Raw genomic sequence first — 21,208 nt, forward strand, 5'->3', positions numbered from 1 at the left:
GGCTGTAGATTCCGTCGTTATGAACATGTGGTTAGTGGAGGGGAAAAGGGATTGTTAGTAATGTGGACTCATTCCATTACTAGCAATGTACCAAGTCAGGTTGACCTCCATGCGGTGCCCCCTGCAAACCATCGTGATAAATTCCTGGTGACTTTATCACAATGGGCTAACTGACCTGACCTCATGTTCGTCTTATCATCCTTGACTAGTGCCCAGCGCAAATAGCGCAGGCTGCTGCACTATTCTAATATTATCCCTTTAAAAATATGGTTAGTAGTTTAACTATACACTCATTTTTTTAATTTTCTAGCAGAGAGGACAAATGAGCATGCTGTTCGTACTGCACGACACCTGCAACACCAAACAATCCAGACAAGTAGTCGGTCTTTTAGTTAAAGGTAGTTTCATTGTAATTTTATTATTTCCAAACAAACACCTATTTACTATATAGGATGAATGTTTAAACTAGACAGTAAGAGTAGCGGTAGTAGTAGAACAATATAGAAGAAAATTTTCCGTTCCTTTTTTGTGTCTATTTTTAACAGAGTCCATAGATTTTATAGAGTTAACAATCAGCCAGTAATCAAATGGACTATTCACATTATTTAAGAAGAATTATAAATATAAATTTCATAATTGGCAAAAAGTATCGAATGGGAATTCAACTTATGCATATAATAAAAGAATATTCCAGACGCCCTTTGGTGCCGCCCACCACAAAGACGCGTAGTTGCTACATGAAATTTTGAAGTAAATTCAGTAAATATATACACAATATGTATATGTACATTTGAAGTTGTGGTTGACAACTGTGGTTACTTTTTTGTTTTCATAGCAAACAGAAATGTGTAATTATTTCTACTTTCTGTCTACGTTACCATTGTAATTTGGAACCATGACTATTATCGGTTTTTTAAATAGACGAATATGGAATGGTGCTCCTGCTCACGCCAATATTTGGTTTTCAAGTGAGGCTACATTACTAGCAATTCCTGATCCCCTTAATATGGACAAGACAGGGATCTCTCTTTTTAAGAGATATGTTTAGTCTACTAGATAGTAGTATTACTGGGTGGCATCGTTAGTATATGGGGACCCATTGCCCGCTCACTTGTAATGTATCATGTCAGATTGACCTCGTCAGATTGTCGTCCTGAAAACTAATGTTAATTCCTATTAATTTCATGGCGATACTAAATTGACATCATGTTAATCCTGTCATGTCTCAATATCTCGGCAACACCTACGATTATACTTACTCTACGACTAGATCCCTATATACGTAGATAAGAATAATATAAATTGTATTTTTTATTTATTACATTCAGTAGGTGCCTATCTCTTAATCCTCCATCACTCTCACGGGGCGCTGTTAGCATCCAGAGATTTTTCAACATAAAATATATTATTATTATATATTGTAACGTTTTTTGTTTACGTTAATTACAAAAGACAAAATATTGCTATACTTGCATTATTGCACACATGTAAACCATATCCTTAATATTAAGGTAAGGTAAGTTTGAGTATAAGGTGGCCACAGACCCCGCGAGTGCTGATGGCGACAATAACGAACAAGTAATCGTGGGTTCACAGTGTTGTAATAAATGTTTTTTTAAACCATATTTATCATCATCTTTATTTAATTAATTTTACGCCGAAGCAGAAATTATTTCTGCTCTCAAGCTTTTGTTTATAGTCTACTATCATTTTAAGAGTGGGCTATTGTATCACTGGCCAATGAAGCCTTTTGGATGACAACTTATTCTGGGTAACGATGTATTTTATGTATATAATAATATATTATATGTAAATATATGTAAAATACATTATACATATAGATATACTTAGTTACTATGTATGTATATTTGATTAAAAGCAGATAAGATCTCATCAACTAGGTGTTTATCGACAACTAATCTATTTGATCTATATAAGTACCTAAGTACCTGTTAACAAATTATCGAGACTGGATAACAACCAGAAGATAAGCAACAGGACGTGGGCGTAACTGTGTGTTTTCTGACAAAATCGACTTGTAGGTGGGTGATATAGGAAAAGGTCAAAGGTTAAAGTAGGGAATAGTCTTATTTATTCACATTCTGAACAAATATACGTATCTACTTATTTGTGAATACTTTAATAATATCTACGTATTTGTGTTTTATGTGAATTTACCTATGAACTAAATTATGTCCTCGGCATTTTCTGTAGCCAAGGTCTCTGAAATCATGTAAAAGATATTCGTACATATCTTCAGAATATACGATGACACGACCGTTTTTGAGAAAATATATTTACACTAGTTATAAAATTAGGATTAGTTTATTTATTAGATAAAATTAGATTAAATAAGCTACGGACTAATCAATGCTAATAATTAAACATTTGTTGATCTATGCTGTAATTTGCTCTTTTTTTATGAGTTACTTGCATGTTCTGTGAATTTGGTGATTATCTGTGGGTATGAAACATCCTAAATGGTACATATAAAAAAAATATCATCTTTTGTATGTTCGTCTGTTTTGTTTGATCTTCTAATCTCTAAAACGGCTAAACGTTCCATACTAGATTTTGCTTTTGACCGATTTTTCTTTTCTTTTTTGATAGATTTCAAATGCTGATACATATCGTTGTAAGTTTATATTTATTCATATTGGTAGCTTCTCTATTGTATTTCGGTAAATTCAAATCAATAGTTAAAGTCTTAAAAATCATGTCATAAAATTAAATATGATGATGAATATATTGACTGAATAAAATGTATTTGTATATAGATTTTACCGGATACTACATATTTTTCAACGTAATCTAAGTCTATGAATATAAGTAGGTATAGGTACTAGGTATAGGGTAGGTACTTATTGATAATTTTACGCCTGATAGACTAGCCGTTTAGGGCAGATCAATGCCCTTATTATTGGCATTTAGTATAACATAATATATATATTACTATGGAATAAAAAAAAAGATTTTCTCAAATCGGTGCAGTGGTTCAAGTGACTCACAAAAAACCCTCTGTCAGCTTTTTATATTATTATTAACATGTATATTAGTAGTGTAGGTAATAATTACTATTAAATGCATATTATTAGATACAGAAGATGCCCCATGTTAATGAACCGGTAATAAAAGAACACCACATCCACCCTTCCTTTATCTATTAGGAATCTTCTGGGAATATTGTAATACTTCTACATATCTAGGTATAATAGCTTTATTACTCGCGTTTACGTCGCGTATACGTTTACTGCTTTTTTAAGAAAAGTGATTTATATCCGTCCTCTTGATACAGTATATTTTCTAGTGAAATTTCCTCGAAAGTAAAGCCTTACTGAGAATTTAGTCAGTATATTGTTTCGCTGTTTGGAACAGGATGAAACGCTGTCTATTCTTAACATTTCACCCGACGAACTATTATTCTAAGTTCCTGTATTGTACACATTATATCAACGGTATTTATCATTATAATATCATCCAAGAGCTCTCGATATTCAGATGCTGTTCCAAACATCCTGATCACAATTATCGTCGTAAATACCTTCTTTATACAATGTGTAGAGTAATTGTAGATAACCAACCGTAAAAACAGTTTAAAATAATTTTATGAAATTAGTTTAAGTTATTAAATAAATTTGTCTAAATTACTGTATAAAGTGTCATGAAACTAATATCATTATGTAACTTACGAGTACATTTAATTTTTTTTTACTTTATAAATTTTAACAAAGACTACCTACATATTTTTAGAGAAGTTTCAATGTTGAAATTTCTCTATTGTGAGAGTTAGAAGGTTGTTGGTATGTTTAAGATTTCTGCTAATAAATATAAAAACATATGAAGTTAGTTTTACGTAAAGTTTTGAAGGCTGCAGGAAAAATAAACTTTCTTTCAAATAATTTTTTTAACATATATATCGAAGTAAAAAAATCTGAATAATATTTCATAATTGATGAATAAATAGTGTTCTTTCTTCGTATTTTTCATTTTTATTTATTTGCTTTGAATAGGCTACATTACTGAATGAATAGACTACATTGCTATTTTTATATGTAAGAATGTTTAATAGTGCATTTTAGTTACTTATATACGTTCAGATTCAATACATATTTGATGTCATAAAAGGTATGTGGGGAGAAGTATATGTAATACACATGTATATTATAGAGGGAAGAATAAGAAACTTATTTTTAGAAAATAATAGAATAATCTGTGATGATACACGATTTTATCATAAACCTTTCTGTCGTAACTTGTTAAATATATTAATATTATTATAAAGAGGTATAGTTTGATTGTTTTAATGGATAAACCGTAAAACTTCATGACCGATGTTTAATTTAATCCATTTATTTATTTATTTATCGTTTGTATAGGACTAGAGTAATATTGGCCATATAATATGTTCATATATACAAAACCCACAAAGTTATGATCTGAGCGAAGCCGGGGGTGGGCGACTAGTATATTATAGAAATAGTAGTATTGAGAAAGTATCAACAAACAATATTCACTTCTAAATATGGATATAAGTATATTGTACGGCGGTACAGTTACTGGGAGAATCGGAAGATAGTTTATTTTCACCGATTTAATGAAGTACTACACACCTTCAGATTAACGAATCAGGTATCTATGTATGGTCATCGAAATCACCTGTAATTATTTTACAATGAATAAACTGATTTACTTTCAAATTTCAGGCTTACAGAGACAAGTTGGTTATATTTTTATTACATTTTAAACAATAGATAGACTGACGGATAATATATGGCGTGCATGGTTGGTGCATGCTAGGTTCTGGTAATTGTAGTTAACATGCAATGACTTATTGGTAGAAGAATTTCTAGTCTAATAGAAAAACCAAAGGGTACATAAGCTCTTAGTCTGTTTGATTGACACCTGAGACATATGGTCCTCCATTTCTTTTTCGTACTTTAAATAAATGATAGAATCATAATAGAATTGCAAACAGCAACAATTCTTTAAATATTTTTTACACTTCAAATGATATAAGGATCGATGTCTGTATTGAAGCTGAACTATCAGGTGGCGATAATAGGACTTAGCTTGCTATAATTCATCACTAGAATATTTTCTAGCCTTACAGAAAGATCGATTCACAGGGTTCAAGAGCTCTTGGACTATAATTATATTATCAGCGACCATGCTGATTATCGATTATGCTTGAATTATGCTTGATATATGAATGAGGATCGTTTAAACAAATTCGATCGTCTTCTCAAGAACTGTATATGTTACATTTTCGGTCTTAACAAGTCCAACTATATCTCTCTTACCGCTATCAGCTAAAATGGCTTCCCGACGCAGATCTGTCCATCTCTTGTGTACTCTTTATTCATAACTGTACGATCCAAACTCACCTGAGTATCTTAATAACATATTCCGTTTTCATGGGAATATTTCTTTCTATAAACTTAGTGCATCTAGGAATTTACTTCTGCTTGTTTCTGCTCATCGTACGAGCTTCATTTCTAGGCTATAAAATCCTGGAATGACTCCTTGAATAGTATATGTTACACATAATATTTATAAATATTGTGTATATTAATGTGTAATTATTTATTTCATAGTACATATTATATACGATTATGCATTCGTTTAAATCTGAATCATAGTTTTTTTTATATTGTTATTTTGTAATAGCTGTGCCCGCGGCTTTATCCGCGTGAAATTTGTATCTTGTAAAATATGTTATTCTGATGTATAACCTATATTACTGTAAAGTTTCATCAAAATCCGTTCAGTAGTTTTTGTCAAAAATAACAATGTACTTATAAACTTCAGCGTTTATAATATTAATAAGATTTATATACATTTTTTCATTACTTTTTAAATGCACTGCTCACATAAATCTCTGTTTACCCAATGTTTGATTGGGAGAATAATACTTCAAGGTAAGTCTGCCATATGTTTGTATATGTATGTATAGTGCATTAAAGTTTTAATAAATATATAAATTATAGAACATAATCTTCAATTTAATTAAATTATATAATAGGGACATACAGGCAATTAAAAGAGGTTTTATATTGAAGTGGTATTTATTTTTTCATCTTTTTTTCATAATTTAGATACAACATTGCTATTATGTAGTTCCCTAATAATTGGACTCCTATCCAAAGGTACTTGTATTTTTATGAAAATAATACGCCATGTATTAAAATATTTTGATATCTCTACAAATTATAAGGGAATTACCATTATATACTGTACGTACATTATTCTGAGCAATCGATTATTATTGACCTGAGTAAATTATTAACAAAAAAATTATATTTAGGGTCACATAAATTATAATTATTATGGAATTATATGCAAATAATTTACATGTATTATCGACAACTAATTTTAACATCAACTAGTAATACTTTACAGGTCATATGTATCTACTAATTATTTTATTACAAACTAAGTTATAGGATTTGGTTAGATTCTATCTAATCAACACAGGTATGTAAGTAATTTGACATTATATAAACAGATATGTACTTTGTAAGATACGTTACCTACGTTTTAACGACGAATTCATTGTTGCGAGAAATATTAGGAAATCGCAGTGGTACAGAAAAATAGCGAATTCGAGGGAAGTACTTAATCACTAGTTAAAAAAGCTAAGGATAACTTTCAATTTTGGATTAGGTCAATGAAAAAGATAAAGGACGCAATAATTTTAATATTTTCATTAACGTCTCATAGACCGCCCGTATTTCAAAATTTTAGTTAAGAAGCTGTAAAGCTAAAATATCACCTAATCCTCAGCATTCTGTGAGAATCTTTATTACAAGTATATATGTAGATATATTATACATAGTATGTATATTATTATATAATAATATATATGTTACACTTTGCTTTGCAAATAGAATTTGTGGTATTGTCAGCGTAGACCATTGTAGTGTGAAATTATAATAGCTATTAGCACCTGGTTATAGAACAGGTACAAAATACATGTAAAAGGAGATCAGATATCAATCTGAAAAAGACAAGTATGAGTAACAATACTATACCTAATAACAATTTACTTATTTTTGTGTTGCTGTATGATACACTTGAAGAGATGTGTTTACCTATTCATATTATGCTATACGGAAAAATGCCCGTACTACAATTATACATTTCATATATTTTGTAGGTAAATAAGTACATCTCTTTTAATACATATTTTGAAAGATGGTAGATTTATATAAATATCGCTTTAAAATGATAACGAAATATTTAGGCCGCCAGAGATAAATAACAGTCTATTTCTCGTTTTTCCGCACTAAAATTGATGATGTTCAGAAGCTTTTATCATTCACAAAAGTGTCACTTGATCAAGCTCAATTAGATGTTGTTAACTTATAAACTTACAATTTAAGTATTTTAAAAAAATACTCATTATCTTGCGATTATTTTCACAAATTTCGATGAATTAATTTCTATCTAAATAATAATTAAGTCTTAGACAATCAGTACCTACAAATATTTACAGATGCACACTATGTTGTGCGATATATTAGCTGCCAATTGAAGGGAGCAACTTTTTCTTAATAATTATATATATATGTATATATATATTTATATCATGCATATACAGTCAACTCATTCTATAACGGATATTATAGTCATATTTTGTACGATCATTTACTCTCATAATCATCAACACGTCCTCTCAACTCTAATCTGTAGATACTGCATTGAAGTTAAATACATTAGATATTAACCGAGAATATTAAAAATATTTTAAATGTATTACAAAATCGAAAAAAGATCCTAATAGATTAACTTTTTTGTCAATAATTCTTAAATTATTAACACGAAAATGCGTATAGACAACGTTTTTACCGATCTGTGTAATGGACATAATTTTCATGCTAATTTTTTTAAGTTATTTTGAAAATCTCGCGGCTGTTTCCCATTACGTCGCCGTGGTCGATATCTATTTAGTCTACATAATACTCAGTCTCATATTTGTTGGCGGTGATCAGATGCATCTGTTTAAGTTGCAATGCGATGTTTCAGACCACGTAGTTCTACGACGAGGTCTCTATCTCCCGCCACAAAGCGTTTATCGATCCTCCGTGGTTTCGTTGATTCCTGTGTACAAAATAGGAAAATGTTAAAACAACGACCTTGTCTATTAATAAATGAAAGTCGAAAATGTGTATAGATAGTGTTCTATAGGTGATATTTAGTGTTAGTACCCTTCCCCCCACTGTTTGACCCGGCCTCTCAGCCTGTTCGTGTCACCCGCCACCCCCGGCCCGGCCATGCTATTTTTAGACTTCGGGGTTTCCACGGTCTTAGTAAGTTCTAAAACAACCGTGAATATTTCTTATAGACAAGATATATTAAACAAAATATTATGTATTAATATACAAACTATGTAACAAAAATATAAAAACCATTGTGTATTTAAATAAACGAATATGGTTACTTACTTGTTCAATTGTGTTCTTGGATTTATTCGCTAATAATTGGGCAATTGTGTCATAAAACGAAGCATTTCTTTTGTTTTGTGTCGTACGATGATTCTGATGTGTTTGGATTTGTGCTGGTCGGAGCATGACTTCTTCTTTCTGACCCAATTTAGGCATCTCCGTGCTGGGGATAGGCGCGGCAGTTGTAATGCTTCTCTTGTTACCGTTCCAGTTTATGAAACCATCATCAGACGAATAATCTTCATCTTCAATTCTGGGGACTGTTTTGGGTACATGGTATAGAGGTTTTCCCGCCAAAGCCTTTAGTTCACGTACATCTTCGTCTTCGGTGTCTCTTTCCTCATAATCAACAGGCGGAAAGGCTGCGCGAGCATTCTCTCGGCGTCTCTGTGCATCCTGAGCCATTTGAGTCAGAATTAAATTATCTAAGAACGCCGCACTGACATCATCTACATCGTTAGATCGCCAACGAGGTGTAGAGTCGCTTTCGAACCATGTCTCCTGTCCTATAGGCAATGCAGCGAGTCTCTCTTCGTGCCTCTTTGGAGCGTCATTTGCCATGAAATGGTCATATGGGTCATAATAATATGGGTATGGTACTTGTCCATAAACCTCAGGTACACTTATTGCTGGGGCATCATAGTAATATTGAACTTTTGGAGCATAATAGTATTCGTCATCGGGATATTCTCTAGCCGTTTGTGGGTACATGGGCCATCCTTGCATTGGGTATGAATTAGCTTGTGCTATTAAATAGCCAAGTAAGACTGTCAACATTCTACAAAAAAAAGTTCAATTAATATACAAACTTCACTATTATTCGTTTTACAATAAAATACACTTTAATTTCTGACTGATAATATGGGCTAATATTTTTTGTGTATTAAATTTACTAGTAACTTTAATATTCATAAGTAATTATAAATACCTATATAACATTAAAATATTTAAGGTATAATTTCACAATATTTTTATTATTTAAAATTCTAATGGAAACGAATAAATAAAAAAATGTATACATACCTTAAACTCGAAAGTTGCATGTTGCACATTTTTTACACTGTCTGCTGTTAGCTAGGGAGCGTTTGAAGCACGACTACGTAGGAAGGAGGGTCGGGCGGCTATATAAGCGCGTCGCCCACGCTCGCCGCCCACACGTTCTGAATGAACCCCCCTTAGTATCCCCAGCCTTTCCCAACCCCCAGGTTTGCCGACTCCCTACTCCCCATACTCCGCGCTACACTGCTATCGATCGGGCCCGCAGATTATATTCATCTTGCAATTCTGTAACACTCTTTTCCGGGCTTTGACGTTAATTCGTAGACGATATATTAGTAGTTTTATTATAGAATGTATTTTCAATTTAATTCTTAATGCATCATGCGCAAATATTTTGGTATGTTATCAAATGAGACACAAAACTAATGAAAAATACTAAGTGCCACTCCGCCCACGTAGTTACGCAGTTGGATGCTGTTCGTAGTCTGTTCGTTCTATACTTAATTCCTTCGTAGCATTGTGAATCATTTTGTTTTCGTGTATTCTTATGTCATTAGTTATCTTATTTTTATGTACCTAGTTCTACTAAACCGATTTTTGTTAAGGTTAGGTAGGCAAGTCGAAGTCAAATATTGGTTGAACATAGGATATTTGACATCATTGGAACCTCTAAATAAAAGTACTGGGCAACATCAAGTTAATTTACTTGCCTTAAATGTTGTCTATGTATAAATTAGGGTTAGCACAATTAAACCCATTTTATACAAAATGCTGGCTTGCTTGTAATTTCCTTGATATATGAAAATACTAACTGACCCGCGCAACTTTATCTGTATCAGACTTACTTAACATTTATCATTTTTGTCGCCAAATTCACATAATATCTTTTTAAATTGTAGCCTATGTGTTATTCTGATGCATAAGCTATAATACTGTAAAGTTTCATCAAAATCCGTTCCGTAGTTTTTGTGTGAAAAAGTAGCAAACATCCATCCATCTATCTATGCATCTATATTCACAAATTTCGCGTTTATCTTATTAGTAAAATTATTATTATCATCAGCCTCTACGCTGTAATAAGGTAATGTATATAATTATTATAAATTTGTCAAAATATTTATAATATCTTTATTAGATAATAACAGAAGTTAAAATAGAAATCACGTTCGAATAAAACAAACAGGTATGTGATGTGTTAGTTCTAAATTGACACCGACTTGGGCACAATCCGGGCGTTCACGAAAAATAGGTTACGAATAAGATTGTAGGCACGTATCTATTGAATACAAGCCGGTTATTTTGGGCCTCAATGGCTGACTACGGGCCCTGAAGTTCTAATTTTCTGTACTGAACTGTGGCAAATATAAATAATGTCTTTCAGGTACCTGATTAGATAAGGTACTATGATATATTAATTTAATAATTTCTTTCCATTATACTTAATTAATGCAGAGGTCTATGTCCAGCAGTGGACTGCAGTGGGCTGATGATGATGAATACAGAGTTATACCAAGCCAAAAGCCAGTAGAATATTTATAAAACGACAAAAAACTTTAAACCTTTTAAATGTTATTTTTAAATTTTCTACATATACGCGCCTTGAGAAAATATTATTATATTTTATTATTAATAGGTCTGGGGCTTTTGGCTTATAACCTTTACTAATCTATAACCGATACAATAAAATAATTACCGCGGTAGACTTTGTAAAAGTCTGCGTGGGTATCTTAGTCTCACATATTTCAGCCGCGACGCACATTGTTTTTTAAGCAACAATAACATATTAATAACATTGGGTTTCTATTTTAGGGTGAGATTAGGCAGTGCAATTACAGGATAAGAGGCATATTACCTTAGTCCTCTGGAATGGCATCACACAAGTATCACATGATAATATGTTATTTATAATATAGACGACGGTTAACATTACGTGGACTGTCTATTTGAAATGCATTTTTGACATTCCAGATACATAAAAAAATTGCAATTTTAGTACATAAATAGTATACATATAACCAGCACAGGTACCATATGAGAAGTCCTTCATATTTTATTTGTAGAATATGTAATATGATTACTATATTATTTACCTACTTTTTATATCATCATTCATCCTGATTAAAGTGAGCGTATCATGTTTTTTTCTAATTAGGCTATAATTTATTACAAAAGTTATCGAAAGCTGTTATATAAAAATACAAGAATTTATTGAGATATATCTGTATAGTAGACTTTAGATGAGATTAAATTTTAGATAATATCATTAATAGTAATAATCAAATTAATTGTAAATAATATAATCTTTAAATACGAGTACTGTAATAATCATAATTTATAACGATACTTGTTAAAATTATGATTATTGCTGAAATTATACCCAACTGCTTTATACAGTTTATGTAATAGTAAAGGAACATATAGAGCTGAGTTTGTATGGAAGTACAGGTACTTACAGCTTTCGAGAAGTGGTCCATGGGGTAGGTCGGGAGATAGGGAGGTATCGAGATTTGGGTGCAGTCGAAGTGCATCGTCAGTTTCGGTACGGAAGTATATAGTCACAAACATGGGATCAACGACCGAATGGCGCCTTTTCGGCGTCGTTGCAAGTCGATACAATGCAAAATTATATAACTACCCCATATCTCATAGAAATATTTGACACAGGTAAAACTTTTATACTTTTTTAAAAAACGCTAATATTAGGTATATGACAGACTTATAAGTTTGCTAAATTAGGATTAGTATAAATAACATTTTTCTGGAACTAATTGTTATAGCTTTATTCTAATGTCATTGTAATCGCAAACAAGCTGATCTCAAGGTAAGTGGTAACCGTTTTTTTTACAGTACTTTTGTCTATATTGAATTATGAGTGTTATGTTCTCATAAGCTAAATAAAATCAATGTCATTTATTGCAACAATAAAATTTTTTGATACTGAGAACTTAGATTAAAATGACTTATGTGAGAATTGTAAAAGGTATGTGAACACATATGTGACACATTATACTCCATTCGATAGTCAGTGATTGCTTATTAACTATATGTTTATATGGTACTAAAGTAATAAGTTAATAATATCTTACTCGTCCTCATCTAAAATGGAAACACAATAGTAATAGAATTTTGAACATTTATTACATATAGAGGAAAGTGAGTCTTAAAAATTTGAGATTAATTTTAAACGGGATGTAGCAACTAACACTTACAGCACAAACCATCGTGGCTTAACCGTGCAACATCTGTTACGTTATATATCGATATTGATATTTATTCATAGGAATTATACTCGTATTATCTGTTATGCTCAAAACTCGAGATCTTGTATTATACACAAATACAAATACACAGTAAAGAGATACACGTTTCAACACCTTCTGAAAATCATGCTCCAGTTGCCTGAAAGCCTCCCGGAGTAAACAATCAATCATTTATTTACCTACCATCATATTATATAAAGCATAGTATACTTATATATAATTGTTATTCTAAATCTGCAATAATTACTTAACAAATTTATTATTATATAAATTGTGATTAATTATTTATCAGAGGAATTTAGCTTACATAAATAAATAAACATATAACTAAAAACAATGTCGTCTAAAACTGGGGTTTATTTCAGATTATGTTATTTATGTTTTAAGCCATTATTTGTCATACATTATCATTATTTGTCAAATTGATGATTAATTAAATTACTTAAAGTTCGTCTTACAAATATATTATATTATAGGTACATAACATACGAGAAATGCTTATACCCTGTCAAGCCGACCCGGCCAAGTAGATGTAGGCCCGGTCCAGGTGTACAAGTAGATTGCATTCTATCTGTGTCAAGCCACTAAACTAGGTCGGGAGTTCAGCTCTATGATGATGTTCTATATCTGTTAGTTTTACCACAATGTATTGTAACCAAGTTTAATAGTTCTAAAAAAACTGACAATCAGTCGTTTTCAATTAGTTGAAAAACATGGAAGATTTCTCCTTTTATGTGAGTGGAATGCCAAACAACCTATCGTCCGACCTAATTTTAAGTGGTAACCATTGCCCATATATGATAACAAGACTACGGTTATTTACATCGTCAGGTAATGCTAGTGATACATATCGGAAGACTCGTCGCTTTGTACAAATTCTACTAGTTTTTGATATGAATTGAGTATGTCTAATTTTAACTAAAATAAAAATAAGTGTGATCTATTGTCGAAATGCAAACATATATACATGTAACATATGTAACATATAGTATATGTATAACGAAAAGGAAGTTTCCAAATATTACGTAGATAAATAGTAATAAAAATTCCGATATCGTAATTTTTTTATTATTACTGATATTTTATTAGTTTTATAGTGATTAATTATATCTTTATTCCCAAAATAAGATGGTAAAGCACGTCATTGCAAGTACTGAATAGGGATGAAAAGATGAGTTAAAGATGTTATATATACATGTAATTAATAATTAGGGAAAATATTTGCATATTTACACGTACAGTTATAATGAAGTATCTTATAAAATATTGAATACCGCAAACATTGTACAAAACCCGTGGGCTTTAATAACACAAGAAGTTGGAGTTTGTTTTTACTAAAATCCATTTCCATTTCCCTGGGGAAATAAAATCTACTTTCATCATATTTTGAATCAAAAGAAAAACTCAACAAATTCAGAAATTCACAAAGTAACTGAGTTTTGGGTTACTTGTTTATTGAAGGAATGTACTGCTTTCATGTATATAATTATATATATTTCATTTGATTGATTAGTATGACATAGTACATCTGACTGTTAGCTATTTTTGCTGGTAGAGAATGATAAGACGAGAAGCATATCAAGTCATAATTTTTGAGAATTAAGCACATTAGTTTCTAGGCTTTCATTCGTTTATTCCTGAGGTTTTTATCCCATAAATTCTTCTGTATTTCTTATTATCTCCTTATATAAGAAACCATAACTGAGAGATTTAATCAGTTGTTATTGCGGTTAACACTGGTAATTTCATTAATCTATACGACTATAAAAGAAGTAACGCTGACCTTTCACATTTAGGGAGCTGTTACATAAGAACCACTTTCTGTAATAAAGGGAAGAATACATGGACATTTTTCTGGAATCCTTGGTAAACGAATTTGGTAGTAATAGAGTGATTTGTAGAATTAATGAAGTACTTTGGAGATAATGTGTATATGTGTTTAGCTAGTTTAGATACAACTACAGAATCTGTTTTATATAACGTGTAATTATATGACTTATATACGCCTAATTCTTTATGTATACATCGTATACGTCGCTTGAGGCTGACAATTATATATAACATGCCCATTATTATAATAAATTTTCTCGGAAAATATTATAACAATACTTTTTAAGATTTCGCTTCCACGTTTTATAATATGAAAATGTTTCAACATTGTTTACTTTGTTTGGAAATTTGCGATTTTATTATTTTCTTTGTATGAGTATCATTTTAATGAACAACGGTTTGAAGACCACGCTATTGTAATTAGAGTGAATTTCGGTTTCAAAAATAATTTCGCTTACTTTACAATAATGTTTCGATTGGTTTATTTTAATTTACCTTGTTTTGTTTTACTTGTTTTACCTTGAATTATAATTACGATACTTAAAGTATACCTACCAGCATTTATTTGCATTTATAAAATAGAAATAGACGTATCTAGAAGCCTGAACATATCCTTTCCAAAAAATGTAATGTACCTGTTTAACAAACTTTAATGTTTCTGAAAAAGAATACCATAGTTTCACACAAAAATGTTTTGTTTTAATTAGAGCTGACTTGGTGAATATCTTGATAATTAATCTTTGAACACAAGTGATTGCAAATATGTGGTACTGAAAACAAAGTTGATACATAGATTCATACAAAAAATATTTTGTTATCTGTATTTTTCACATAATTTCGATTGCTGTAGTTTCATGATGGTACACGAATCACCTTATTTTTTTCAGAGGACTTGAATTAGTCTGAGTTTAACAGGTATTACGTTAGGTAGCTTGCATTATCCAGTAACCGTCAGGATTCGTTGCAAATACTGACTGCCTGCCCAAATATGTTTAAATTACACAGTAAACGATCCCCTGTGTCTGTTAAATAATTCTCAGTATTCCGTTGTTAGAATTAATATTTTTAACAACACGTTAATAAATTGAAAATTTCTATATCTTATTTTATCGCTTTAGCTCATCGAGGTTTAACTCAAACAATATTCAAGTTACTGATCGCGTGTTCATCTTTTGTTATGAATTACATTATGATAAATTACCCATCGTACTTGTAAACATACACTGGACATACACCCAAATTTATGTAGTCTAGATCGTATATAATCATATATATATCATATAGAACTTTTTGCGATTTACATAAGATTGATGGTCTCATGTTCCCAATTTAAAAAAAAATATGATGAGCCAATTACCTCAGTAGTCGCCCTTACCTCTTTATATATAGATAGACTATTATCTATTTTCCTCTTTAGAATACATATACATCGCCTTCTAAGTATTTCTCTGTCAAGACGTAAAAAGTTAGCGCTGCTGCGCAGGTGTTTATAGTCCATCTCTATCTAACGCATAGACTATATGTATGTATATTTCACGAGCTAGGGGGTAGCTGATTCTATTTTTAGAAAGGGCTGGTGGATGCTTGATGTTACAGTATTTCAGTTTTATTAGGGATTCAACAAAGTAGTATTATAGGAAAGTTAAAAATAAACTTTTCCAATAATTATTACAGAGTAATCAAATATATTACATCGTAGATCTAGTTAGTACTTTGACAAAGGTATATAATTACATTGAATTGAATTTAGGCATTATTAATTTGGATATATATATCTATTTCGAATAGTATATTTTTATGATATTATTTCATTGTTTAGTAAAGGCCTAAATATATATATACATAGATAGAGCTGCCAGGTATTTATAGAGTACTGAATTCTTGGAATAAAATCTAAAATACAACAAATTTATCTAATGTTTGTAAGGGGGCAGTGTAAGTGTTTCAATAATGTTTGGAACATTATTAAGTATGATGTAATTTTTTTATTATTATATAATCAGTATTGGATAAAGCTAAAGATGCTGCTGCACTTTACTTTTACTAAACTTCATTATATATATATCTATATAATTAAATTTTGTGAATCTAATTGACAGATTGTGCAAGTGGTTAAAATATTTATGAATCTATAAATCTATTTATAAATCTATAAATTGATATAAAATTCTATCGTACACAAAAATATTATTTGTAATATATTAAAACAATAAACATCAACATATAATTTTCCTTCGCGAAATAAGAATTGAAATGTAGCAGTAATAGTCAATTATACTTTAACTACCAAACGTTTTGCTTAAAATAATGATGTATAGAATACATGCAATCTCAACGTCTACTTATTTTTATATTATACATATATATTTTTTTCAAAAATATTTGATATAAAAGTTATGTCTGTTTGCTAGAGTTGCCAATATCTAAGTATGTACAACCTAATAATAGTAGTGATATAATTATTATATCATGTGGTAAATCTTATATAAATATTGTAGAAGCGACAAGATTAGATTGATTTAGAAATCTCATAGTAACACAATGTTGAAGTTAATTGAAACAGAAAAATATTGTTTGTCTGTCAAAATAAATTGAGAAAAAGATGTAGAAGTCTCTGGATGGATACAATTATTATAAGTGAACTGAGTAGGACGTGATCAGTGATAAGAATTCTTGGGATCGAATTAATGTTGCCGGTTTTGTGTTATAAGCACTTACATATAGATAATATATCTATATTTTGAATATCATAGTGAAATAATAAAAAAGTAACCCACGAATATTAAATATTTTTGAGCCATTTCTTACTACGTACAGCGATGAGATAAATATGATAGATATGCTAAAATAACAGCTTTTGATAGAATTTATATGCCGTAGGCAAATTAAGTTAAATATTTTTTTGCAAAAGTTGTTATTTACTTTATTCTTATATTATGCTCAGTCTACGTGGTGAATATCAAATGATTTGTCGTATTGTCTGTACAATTGGTCCGATGCGTCATAACCTAATCCATACTTCAATGTAACACACCATCTAGAAGATGAGTTCTGGAGAGGTTTGTTTACGTAAGACGTGATTTTATATATTGTTCAAAATAGTATGGTTGATTTGTCAGACATATACAGATCCTATTTGAGAAAGTTTTATATATTTATAGCAATTTTTTTTCTATAAAAATTAAGCATAGTAAATAACAATAACAACAACACACATATGGAATACTTAACCAAAATTCTTTAACCGATCCGACCGACCGAATATAAACAATATACCTATATATTTCAACTTTGATGTCAACTTTGTACCTGTTATATATGTACCTATATATATATATGTATATATAAATTTGCGCAGGTATAAACAAAAAAATGTTTTCTTTCTTAAAGAAAACATTTTGCGAAAAATCTAGTTGTGAAAAATACAATAACTTGTCTAAATGTCCTGGGAAAACTTTATTTTTTCTTTGGTCGCTCGTAAAAACGTTTCTAGTAATAAACTGCCGTCCATATATGTTTACGGCGCTGTTTACTGACTTCGTGCCTGAAAGTCATCCAAGACTGTGATAATTTTATTCTAGGCGATCTTTGCTATATTTTATAATTGAAATGCAAAGAAATATTTTATAATATCGTTTTCTGTATTGCGCGAGTATACGCTTCTATATTTTCAGACCTGTGAAATACAAATAGAAATAATTTTTATTCAAATAAACTTAATTTAAGCACTTTTGAATAGTCAAGTTTTTTGATTCTACCGCTCATTCGGAATGCAGACTCATCACAAGAAGAATGAGAAAAAAACTTGTGTGTTGTTCTTTTAAATAAATATTGATTTACTTATATTTAATTAACAATAAGGATTAGGCATGCGACAATCAACATAGAAACCGCTACGCACTTAATCTCTGTTCAATCAGATAACATTGTCAGCGCTATGAATTTTAAGTTCGATATTTTCTACAAAAACATTATTATCATTTATAAATTCTCAATTTTATAATAATCTTTTTTACAAAGAAAATATTTTATAACACATTTGAATTTTTTTCTGTCAAATTGAGTGATCATTGATAATAAAAATATAAGCATAAATATCTACTGTAGCTTATATATATGTATATATATTGAATTTGATTACGAAACTGTAAATGGTCCTTTGGATTTTGTTGTCATAGGAAAGTGTGATCATTTATTAATTATGATTATTACAAAGTTTGTATTTCAAACTGGACTTGGGTTGGAATAGGCAACTTGTGTGCTTTATAAGTTAGTAAACTACTGATTCACGACCTACTATTAAGCCCAAATTATTAGGATAATGATCAATGAATTATGATGATGATGATAACAGATAAATTAGTGGATACAGATAGTATTTATTATAAATGTTAACGTGAACAATCTGTTTTATATCCACATTGGGCTGAACTACAAAAAACAAATAAAATTAAAATGTTATTTAATTTCCTACAAATCAATACTGATCGCACTTTGCATAATATAATTATGCGTTTGCCACGCAAGTTATGTCATCCTACACAGAGCCATTTCACTTGAAGGTCATTGGGAGAGTATTCTATATTTGCTTAAGAGCGGTGAAGGTTATATAAATAAATTATGTGATGAATTGTTTTCAAAATTATCCTTAATACGTAATTCCTATTTTATTAAGTTATATTAAATTAGAATCAGATAACGTTATATCATTGATTTTGTTAAAAAAATAAAATTAACAACAGCATATTATATGTATTTTTGTACTAAAGACAAAGCGTATAAGATTAGATCAAAACATGTATTCTTTATATGTAGGGACATAGTTGGTGGCACTAGAAATAACTTATGACCGTTTTGGGTTTGATTCCATTCATGAATGTAAGGCTTTACGTCATCAAGCGGCCCACTCAGGAGGCGCGGTCCCCCTTCTGTGGAACCAGCTAGCAGCCGCTGGGAAGGGGGGTGACGTCAAAGCTTTCATGCAACAAGTGTTCCGATAGAAAATGTAATAGGTCGGTACCTAAGCATTCAGTCCAAGGCTATTTTTAACCGACCAACAAAGGCTTACGCGTGTATGCGTGACAAGTCGTGATTGTAACTACTATAGTCACTTCTGAACGAATATGACCTAATTTTAGGAACATGACAAAAAGATTTGTGATATCAGTTAATTGTTTAGTAGATAAAATGTACTAATATTATTTTTGACGGCTTCCAATATTAAATATTTATAGCACTGCCTATCGCTGTACATAATGTTAATGAAAATATAAAGTGGAAATATGAAATGATATCTTTGTATCACAGGCATTATACGAGGACTGCTTGTATCATCTATTATTCATACTACAGCAATACGAAGAGAGATATATCATTTATTACACGAAGGACATTTTTGTAGTATGTAAAAATATGCTTTCGTTTTCTTTCACACTTTGCTCTGTGGTTCAGTCAAATGTACTTATAATAAATTGTTATAGTTATTTCATTGGTGACATCAACGAAGAACAAAAACAGCTTAGTACATAATGGTACATACTTTTTAAAAATAAATTTTATATCGTATAATAAGATAGAAATAATATAAATGCCTATATAAATATGTAGTATTGGCTAAAAATCGCAGGTTTAGTAAGTGGCTTACTAAATACCATGTGATGTCATTTATTATATTATAATAAGTAAATTTTTTAGATATAAATGTTTCATTATTTTTTGTTAGACAAAGTTTTCTATGACATTTGCATAATGCGTATTATACAGACGTAGGTTTGAGTTCACAGGAAATGACAATTGAATCTGTAGTGTGTGTTCAAGTATATCTCTATTATTGTAGATGTTTGCGTTAGTATGCACCTTTAGCGTTATCAATGAGGTGAGGAGAGGCGTGTCCAGGAAGGCGCGGAGGGTTTAGGGTAGCTGTTTGTGGAGCGTAATCATATTGCGTTGTTACTATACCTATGTATGTGAAAGTGGAAAGAGAAAAATCGATACATTTTTATCCTGATGGGAAAAATTAAATCAAAGTGATTATTGTTACAATACTTGTCTTTTAGGATCTAAGTACCATCATTAAGAGAGGGAGCGGATTTTGTTAGGAGGAAATCAGTGTTATATATATATATATATAAAGTCAGAAAGATAGAAGCACTTAAACAAAGCTGACTCTATAAACATAAGTAAAATACCACTCATTGAGTATTTGCGAAACTTAACTAATATAATGTTTCTAGATGTAATTTCATAAGCGTAGTAGGCGTAGGCGTTCACAAGAAAGAGATTTTGCTAGTTTATATGGAAAATGTGGAAAACTAATTTATTAAAAAAATATTCATTATTCTCTTTTCATTTTTTTTATTAATTACTAATGTTTTTTACATTTTCGTAAGTATAAACAGAGGTTCATGTTTATTCTTTTATTATTATTTATTTAATAAAACCACCCATAATATTTATGTTGCTACATCTTACAAGAACTAAATTAGAGATGAAAATAGATGACTATATGGTCTTCAACTATGAACGTTAGCATTTTATCATTTGTTACACGTACACGAGATCTTAAACGTTAAAACGAGAGCTTTTTTAAATTCAGTAACAATTTCCATACTTTTACAAGTATGTTCAAGAACTCTCTGAAGAATACTTATTGGTATATGTAATTGAAATACATAT

General features: G+C 30.4%; 1 protein-coding gene across 1 annotated transcript; it reads right to left on the bottom strand.

Moving 5' to 3' along the window:
- Positions 1–6,066: 6,066 nt before the first annotated feature.
- On the bottom strand, positions 6,067–10,503 carry LOC131841943 (uncharacterized). Its single transcript, XM_059190347.1, has 3 exons — positions 9,468–10,503; positions 8,445–9,222; positions 6,067–8,100 (listed from the first exon to the last, which is right to left on the bottom strand). The coding sequence occupies exons 1-3, from the start codon at positions 9,494–9,496 to the stop codon at positions 8,002–8,004; spliced, it is 906 nt and encodes a 301-aa protein (XP_059046330.1). The 5' UTR covers positions 9,497–10,503; the 3' UTR covers positions 6,067–8,001.
- Positions 10,504–21,208: the final 10,705 nt, after the last annotated feature.

The sequence above is a fragment of the Achroia grisella genome, unplaced genomic scaffold (genome assembly GCF_030625045.1).
Source record: "Achroia grisella isolate CSIRO2021 unplaced genomic scaffold, CSIRO_AGI_Agris_v1 utg204, whole genome shotgun sequence".
Taxonomy (NCBI): domain Eukaryota; kingdom Metazoa; phylum Arthropoda; class Insecta; order Lepidoptera; family Pyralidae; genus Achroia; species Achroia grisella.